This window comes from Protomyctophum parallelum (assembly GCF_964188405.1).
Source record: "Protomyctophum parallelum genome assembly, chromosome: 15".
NCBI lineage: Eukaryota > Metazoa > Chordata > Actinopteri > Myctophiformes > Myctophidae > Protomyctophum > Protomyctophum parallelum.
The window spans coordinates 5,350,356-5,359,736 of record NC_139710.1 but is presented as its reverse complement, the minus strand read 5'-3'; the positions used below and the strand labels follow the sequence as shown (position 1 = coordinate 5,359,736).

The 9,381-nt window shown below is 45.5% G+C and overlaps 1 protein-coding gene across 1 annotated transcript; it reads right to left on the bottom strand.

The window, feature by feature from the left end:
- Positions 1-364: 364 nt before the first annotated feature.
- Positions 365-4,489, bottom strand: znf703 (zinc finger protein 703). Its single transcript, XM_083783949.1, has 2 exons — positions 3,018-4,489; positions 365-2,413 (listed from the first exon to the last, which is right to left on the bottom strand). Exons 1-2 carry the CDS (start codon positions 3,267-3,269, stop codon positions 917-919), a joined length of 1,749 nt encoding a protein of 582 aa, XP_083640075.1. The 5' UTR covers positions 3,270-4,489; the 3' UTR covers positions 365-916.
- Positions 4,490-9,381: the final 4,892 nt, after the last annotated feature.

The following is a 9,381-nucleotide window of genomic DNA, read 5'->3' as shown; positions in this document are numbered from 1 at the left end:
ACTCAATGAGACAAAACATACCCAATAAAATGCAATCAAGTATCATTTATTTATCAAAATAAGACTTTTCCCCTGTTGGTTTGATAGCACAGCCACCGTTATTTTCATTGCTTTTTTTGTTCTTTCCTTTAGCTTTGTTTAATTTCTGACAGTGACCCTGACTTGTAAACCCAAGTAAGGCATGGAAAAATATGACATCTTTGCAAATTTACAGATACAAAATAATGGCAAATTATTGAAGGTTCATTCGGACATGCAAAAATGAATAAGTGTGAATAAAGCAGAAGGAAAAAATAAATCAGCAGTGAAGAAACGAGACAAAAAGAAAGATGTCCCTAGAATAAAACCTCACAGTCCATCTTCATCATGGTGCAAAAATTTTATTTTCAGATTTTACGATAGGCATATGATACTATACTTGAACTTATTTTTTTTCTTTTTCAGTTAGAATACTTATGAACAATTAATTGAACAGCAAAAAATGTCCCCCCAAAAGTTTGAATACCAAGCGCTCATGTGAAAAATAAATACAGATTTGTTTTTCAGTTCATTCCTGGAAGATAGACAGACAAGAGAAAATAAAAACATAATAATAATACAAAATTAAAATAAACAAGACTGTCATTTTAATCACCCAGTCTCAGCCTATTCAAGCTCCATTTTCCCAGCATCTTTAAGCACTGTAGTCTCTGGGGCTCGGTACTGCAGCCCATCCATCACTGTTTGTTCACTGCCTTTGGAACGCCAGTCACAATCCTGAGGGTAACAGGTGGTATTGTTGGCAGGCAGGCAGACGGGCGGGCAGGGTGCCCCGCACTAGAGATGACCCCCAGTGTGAAGGTATCCATCTCCTGTCTGAAGTGTCCAAGCTGGTGCCTGCTGTCTTGCGGGCATTTCAGCTGCTAATCCCAGACAATCACTGGTATCCCATGGCTGAGGCAGAGCCAAGTCTCTGACTGTAGAGGGCGTAGGGGGAGTAGTAGGCTGCCGAGGAGGTGGGAAAGGAGGACATCGTTACACCAGGGCCTCCTGGCAGGTGTGCTGCCTTGCCGTATGGATGGTAGCGGGCAAGGCCCAGTCCGGGTGACCCTCGAAGGGAGAAGGAGCTGGGCAAGCTCCCAGGGCTGCCGGGGGGAGGCAGGTGGAGGTGGCAGGAGGCGGCTGACGAAGGGTAGGCGGACAGGAGCTTGCTGTCCACCATCCCTGGCAGGGCCGTGTGGGTCCTCAGATGAGCCAGTAGCTCCTCTGATGTGGAGAAACGCTTGTCACAGGGACCGCCAGCAGACACCCAGTTGCAGGCATGGGGCTGCTCATTCTGGAGCATGAAGCCATAGGTGTACAGCGGATGGGACAGGGAGTGAGCAGAACTGGAGGACAGAGAGGGGTGGAGAGAATGGAGGGGGTGGGAGGGGTAGACCAGCCCGTAACCAGACTTGAGGCTGGCGGTGGGGTCGTGGACACAGGTGGAGCAGTTGCTACCGCCCAGGTGGGGGGCATTGGGGTAGGTCAGACAGTACGGGTCCCGGCATAGGCCCTGCATAAGGGACGGGGGAGAGGCTCCTGTCAGCGGGCTGGAGCTGGAGTGCTTCCCTGGAAGTCCTAAGCCCAGGCCTGATTTGGTTGGATCCAGACCTGGGACAAACTGTGACGGGTAGCCTGCGTAAGCACCAACAATGGATCCATGGTAGCCCATTGTGGTGGGGGGCAGGGGGAAGACGGAGTGTCCCGGTTTGAATGGAGAGACAGGGGCGATGTGCCCAGAGCTCAGACCGGGCTGAGAGGCCTGTGGGTCAGCCTTGCTCTCTGGCCGAGGGCTGGCTGCGGAGCTGGCATTGCTAGAGTTGGCGCTGGCCCGCACGTGACTGGAGTTGGCAAGCTGAGCCCCATCAAGGCCAGGCTTACTATGATCGGAGTCCTTTTTCCCCGTAACACTGCTGGTACTGTCCGAGCCAGATTGCTCCGAGCTCCCAGGCTTGTTGTCTGTGTGGGAGGCCTGGGATTGTGCTGGGGACTGTGTGGGAGGGGAATGACTTTGTCTGTGACTCTGGCTCTGTGTGTGCAGTGGTGGAGAGCTGGAGCTAGGAGACTGGGCATGATTATTAAACGATGAACAAGAAACACTTCCTCCATTGGTGCTTCCATTTGGCACCCTAAAGCCAGCTTTATCGGACCCCCCTTTGCTCACTACATCCTTGCGACAGTCTCCTGCTGATTTGGAGTAAGGCTTGAAGCTGGACTTGTCGTCCACGGAATGGTGTTGCTGTTCACCAGACTTAGAGGATCGGCTTGAGGAGTCCTTGTCTCCCAGACTGCCTGAGAGAGAGGCCAGCTTGGAAGAGGAGGGAGGATCTGGTTTGCCAATCTGAGAGCATGTCTGAGCCAACAGGGCCAAGGGACTCTTCTTAGCATCCAGCTGAGTGAGAAGAACACAGAGGGAGTCAGGGAGATGTTGAAAAGGTTGATTTATTAACTTTTTACCACAGGTCAACTAGTCAAATTAATCTAACGCTTATAACAGCAAACCTTACTCATATTTAATGTCTATAGCCTGAATATATTAAATACTGGATTTACTCATGAAAATAATATACTATTATAGGCAACTTTAACTGTAAATCAATCAAGATGAGATGCGAATTTTACGTATAGACATCTATAACATACTCAGGCATCCTCAGTAATATGGTTAAGCGTCCTTAGTTGTATTTAAATTCCTATATACATTTTACTTAATGTTAAAGGAATACCATGCAAAACAATTTAAAATATAAAGTGCACAAAATCACGTTTGACCAAGTGGCATTTATTGTTTTAATTTTACAATTATAAATGGTTATAACTAAAATGTGTAGGCTATTACTGCTGTGCGCAAAATGACAGTTACCAGGTTTAACAACATACAGACTGCGTAATGCGTATACGGGTATCTTAACGTAATTATCAACAAAAAACATGACAAAATATTAGGGGGGGGGGGGGTAGACTGAAGAAAAAGACGCCCTTCTTCACTCACTTACCTCTATACTAACTGGCGCAGATGTGAGTGGTTGGAGATACTCCGGGTGTAGCAAGTGACCGCTGTGCGCCGTCAACATCTTTAGAATCCGTATGGGAAGCCTCCTGGCTTGGCGTAAAGGATCCGAGGGAGAATATGTGGACGCGAATGATCTTTCCGTTCCTCTCTGGTGTAGGTTACCACAGGCGTCTGGAGCGCACACAGGGGATTGACTGCGTAACGGCGGTTCTGTGCCACCGGGGGGATCTTTCATCTGGATCCGAGCGGGCGACTGCGGGAACGAGTGGGGACAGCGGGTTGAAACTCATTCATCAGCACAATCCATCAGCGAAGACGATCACCCGGGCTTTGCAAAGTAATCCAAAGCGAGAGCTCCGTGTCGAAAAACAACTTCACTCTAGAGGAAGAATTTTCCCAGATGTCATCCCTCCTCGAGCCGATCCTGGATTCTTCATCAACATCACCTACTTTCCTTCATACTATTATTCCTCGATCCAGTGTCAGGGAAAATAGGAATATTTAATAAAACCACGTGTAGTTAGAGATATAGTCGACCAATTAAGAAGAATGTGGTGTTAAAGTGGAAGGAATATCTCCGTAGAAGATGCGGCCAAAACAGTCCACGAGTGTGCGTATCTCTTCCTCCAGTCTTCTGCTACAGCCACCAGTCCAGTATCACACTCAATCCACATACTGAAGACGTGAGGGGGAGGACTTTCAAAGCAACGAGCCGCCGTCCAATCACAAGTGTACGCATTCATATTAAGGGGACGGATCAGGACTAGGGGGCGTGGCTTCCCTCCTGTCCCCACCCCCATGAGCCGGTTATGATGTATGACTATGGGAAACAACAGCAGAGCACAATACATATTATGTGTCAGGTAGATTTTTCCATCTAATCTGTATTTTCAGAAACAGAAAAGTCAGTTGAAATTGTATTTAATTACTCATTCGCAAACAAGCAAAAAACACTTTTTGAATCAATGGATGTGATCTGGATGTGGCTTCAGTACAATGTGGAAGTTTAGTTGAAATGGCTTCATTTGATTCCAAAATAATGCTCTCATGTCTTGTCTGTGTATGGGCGCATTTCTGGTATGTTAATGATTTTATTGCATTTAGCACAGACTGAACTGCTAATTAGGGCATTTAGGTAATCTCATTGCATGTTGAATCAGTTGTATTATTCAAGAATTAGGCCTGACAGATAGCATTACAGTGGTACCAGGCTGAAGACACTTTGATGCTCTGCATGCTTTGTTGTTGTTGCTGGGCTGGGCATCAGCCAGAGCTGATTCAATTTCTCCATCATAAAACACATTCACATGATACCATGTCATGTCTGCCGCTGTGCCCCCAGAGTAATGAGTGCCATTTTAGTTGTCTCTGTTGGTGTTGGTGCACAGTAGGCCGTAGAATCTCCACAGCAACACAGGGAACTGGAATTTCCTGATGCACATTTTAAATGAATGTACTGCATTGAATGTACTCATGTTAAACTGTTCAAATAAGTATAAGACAAGGCATGTTGAGTAGTGATAACTGAGAGGATGTTCTTTACAGTAGCATTTGACGTTCCATAACAGCAGCGCATACCTACATGGCAACATAACGGCTGTGGCCATGTCCTCAGTGATATTATGGGTTTTTCTTGTTGTACCGAACATCTACTTTCTGAAAAGTAAATAATCATACTTACATTAGAACAAAAAAGCAGGAGACAGCAATACACATGGTGGACAGTGGACTTGGATTGATTGAATACTTTATTAGACATAAAATGTAACAGCATAAGGTACAGTCAGACGTTTGGGCTAAAAGGATAACAGAAATTGATTCCCCTTTTCAAAGTAGCAATGAGTCTCCATTGACTCATCACTATCTTTCCCAGCACTTTATCAGTTATTTATTAGTACGAGCTATCCACTGCAATGCCCACATCGGAAATATTACAACACTAATTCAGGCTAATTTCAAATGGTGTTATTACTCCATCCCTGGACTTGGAACAGTAAATCTCAATAAGCCTGTGTTATTATGTGCAACGAGTAAATTCAGTAGAAGTGTGCAACACAGCCATGGTCTCACTGTGTGCTGTGCTGTCATCAACTCAGTGCTTGATCACAATGGCTGCTGACTTGTTCTCTACAGCAGAGAGGAAAGGAAAGGGAGTGGGACAGGCTGCAGAATGAAGTCAATTCTTCCTCACTCAACAGGTTCACTGTTTGGCCTGTCATCATTAGGCTTAGCCATCACTCATCAGTCATCACTCATACATACACTGTCGCTGCCACTCCAGTAACCCGGCCAGATCTGAGTGTGTACTGTACGTGAATGCAAATCGCACCGGTTGGGTTCAAGTGTTTCTCTTTTGAATGAACGCCTCTGTTTGAGTCAGTCTGTCGTCACCTCCGTTACGAGACACATAAACAGGTGACAGGTCGCAGCCGGTTCCTCAACGTGACATTTAGAGGTAAAGTCCTTGCCCTTAAGGGGTATTTCAAACATATTTTACAACTCTGCCTTGCCAGTTAAGTTGTGGTTTCTCAAATGTGACCTGTGTGTTTATCACTTAGTCATCCAGTTGTTAAATGGCTGAATGGGTAGGCTGGTGGAATAGTGTGTGTGTGTGTGTGTGTGTGTGTGTGTGTGTGTGTGTGTGTGTGTGTGTGTGTGTGCGTGCGTGTGCGTGCGTGTGTATGGGGGTGTGTATGGGGGTGTTGAAAGGAGACCAAAGAGAAGGGTGAGCAAGGCAGACAAAGGAGAGCAACAGAATGAAACAAGGGGAGGGCCCATTCAAACAACAGGGAAGCAGTCTCCTTTCATGTCTCCCTCCTTGAAGTATGGCTGGTAACAGCTGTTTTGGCGTGTCGATGACTGATGGCCGTTTCCTGTTGTGGATATTTAAGGGGGCAGCTTTTTCCGTTTTTTAAAGAGGACTTCTCAGCATGGTCAGGTCTGTGGGGTGGAGGCCCTGAAGGCATTTCCAAATGGTTGTATCAAAGCAGTGGGCTTGGCTGGAACAGCGGCCAACACAAAACCCCAGGATTGGATGGCTCTGAGCGCGTGCGCGTGCGCGCGCGTGTGTGTGTGTGTGTGTGTGTGCGTGTGTGCGTGTGTGTGTGTGTGTGTGTGTATCTGTGTTTGTACATTTGTTACTATAGCCAATAGAAACAACAGTGAACATGGCTGGACTAGCCGTGTCCCTGTGAGCTGTGATTGACAGAGCCTACATGTCAGTGGATGGTCCCATGCAGCTCCACAGCATGGACTAATTCACGTTCTTTCTCTAAAGGCTGTTCATCTTCAGTACAGAATACAATTATATTGCTGCAAGACAGCAAGTGAATATTTCCATAAGAAATTCAATCAAATAAAAAACCATAGTAGTGTAAGAGTACAGTATCATTTAATGCCATACCATTAGTATAGTGGTTATCAGAGTGTTCCTGGCTTTCATACTAGTCATTTAATCAGGGACAGAATTAGCTGATATAATAGAAAAATCACACCTGTGTGAAGTGAGGGGCGCTAATATATTAGGTGATGTAATGGTGATGTAAAACAAACGGTGACAAAACAAACATTAAATTCTCTTTATGGTTAATGGCATTTAATATTTGTATTAGGGACAAGATGACAAACATTAAACCTGTATATAGGAGCCCCTCAAAAATAATCCCAGGGGTTTGGAACCAATGGTATAATATGGTATTTAAACTGAAGCTTAAACCTGGCCCACCGGTTCTGTATTGCTTTGCACTCTGAACTGAGGATTGAGGAGCTTAAGTGTGAGAAATGTGCGTGTATCTTGGAGGGGGCAAAAAACACATTTCAGTTGCTTTTATGCAGCTGGACAATAATGTAATAAACCCAAGCGATTTGCACTTCTACTGCCCTTCAGTGGTGTCTGCACTGTGAAATCTTGAGCGTTTAATTCAGAGAGTGGAACAATTGTATACTCAAAGTTAAATGAATACCGAGGATCTTTACTGTGCGCCTGACAAGAGAACCTGTGTCTGTCTGGCTGTACTGTATGTTGTGTAATGTTGTAAATGATAAAAGAACCAGGCAGAGAGGCAGACAAGGGAAAACCAGTGTAAATAACTCCTATTTAATTATCTGTGACTGACTTATGGGGTGTGTGGAATGGGGGGATAGATGCCTGCGGCGGGGGCTCTGCTTTAGTCCTAGTGTGCTTTCTCCAAGCAATAATAAAAATCCCAGAGTGGGTGATGGGGCGTGTGTGTGTGTGGGGGGGGTGGGTTCCAGTCCAGACAGTTTCATGGGGTGTAGAGGACATGGCATTTGGACCCCGTGCATTTAAAAAGAGCTTTGCAGGCAACATTCTGTTTGAAATAAGGATCCCCCCCACCGCCCCTTGAGATGAAAACATTGACAAACAAAATCTGTGTGGCGTGTGTGTGTGCGTGCGTGCGTGCGTGCATTTATTTTCTTTTTATCTGTATGCACACTTTCCTTTCTACTCTAGGATCTAGGTTGTGGACACAGGTGAGCTCACACTCACACGCTCGCTGACATAAGCACACACACATTTTCAGAGTCCCTTTGCAATCGATACCATCTCTAAGAGGATATTTACATATTTTTCATACGATATCTGCCTCTGTGCCTGAGTACTATGTATGCTTGTCTGTGTATGTGCGCGCAAACGTGCCTGTGTAAACGTGTCTGTGTATGTGTCAGTATACCAGCACAGAGCCTGACAGCCTTATCTCTTCAGTTTAGGAGGGAGGGGTGTTGGGGGGGGGGGTTGTCTCTGTTGTCAGGGCACGACGTCTCATGAGCCATCCAATGCTCTTATCCACTGCTGCCTACCTGTCGTCTATCTGTCTGCATGATAATCACGCTTGCCTCCGCACTCGCAGATTGGCACTTTTATTTCCATTTACTCCCACTGCACTGGGGAGCCACGTGGGAGCGATCCGTGCTCCCTCGTCATACCTGTTTTACACCCTGGCAGACAGGCACGTAGGCCACACACACACACACACACATGTACAGTAACATACACACGCACACAATCTCCTCACCCAGATCGCTCCCTCTCTGCACTTGGAGACAAAAGCTACCATTGTCCTCCACGCGGGGAAGTTATCAAGGGCCTGGACAGTCTAGAGAGGAGTGAGTAGATGCAGTGTGTGTGTGTGTGTGTGTGTGTGTGTGTGTGTGTGTGTGTGTGTTTGTTTGTCTGTCTATGGCGCGTGTGTGTGTGTGTGTGTGTGTGTGTGTGTGTGTGTGTGTGTGTGTGTGTGTGTGTGTGTGTGTGCGCGCGCGCGCCATGGGAGAAATGTCTTGGCCGCCAGACAGCGTCTGCCTCAAATCAGATTGTCCCGTGCTGTTGTGTGAAATTTCAGATGAGATCAAAAGGTGTATTTTGGGGGGAGAGGGGGGGCGGGTGTAATAGAGTCACAATCGAGGCATTCACAAAACAGGAACCCATAACAGGTTTGGATGAGGGAGTGAACAAAATGACAACAGGCTGGGTGGACATTGGTTCCTCCTGCACATTCCACAGTCACAACTGATAAAGTCACTGTCAGTGACCTCAGACCCAGTTGACATTCTAACAAAGCTTCTATCTATTCTACACTAACGGTATACTTGCGTTAGATTTTAAACATGACCACAATATCCCCATATTATGGAAAACTGCAATGTAGTCTGGGGCGGTATCAAAGTATTATGGTATACCAGGGTATTTAGAAACCCTGAAGGTTTGATTTTCAATATTTGCTGTCGAAAATACACACATGGCACATATAACTACAGTATCATTAATTTGTGTCATCACTTCCAGTTCCTATTTCACTTGAGCTGGAGAGACATGGAGACTCCTGTTACTGAACAAACACTCTATGTGAGTACTATCAGAATATAGGGCTATTTAACACTTATTTTAACCAAAGAATTAAGGGTACTCATTACAAAACTAGAGTTCAGCACTTACGTACAGTCTACTAAATGTAGAATGGCCTGCCCCGAAAATAGGCAAAGAGGAAAACATAACTAATCAAATGTGCTTTTACTAAGCAAAGCAAGCATATCCTATGCTATGTATATGGTTCTCTTTTTGTGGCCAATATTCTGTGGGGTGGTTTTTAGTTTCTTTGTTTTGTTGATTGAAGTTGGAGGTAAGCTGGTATTAAATTAGATATGTGGAAAAATTGACTGGTACGTTGGGTAATACTTATTATTAGGGATTATTTGATAATAAAATAATAAATAATAAAATCACGGCCGCGAGTCCAGTGAAGGCCAATCTTATCATCGTACATCATCACTCATCATCTCATTCCGGCCAATCACAATTTGCGTCCTCACCTTAGTCATCAATGTTTGTG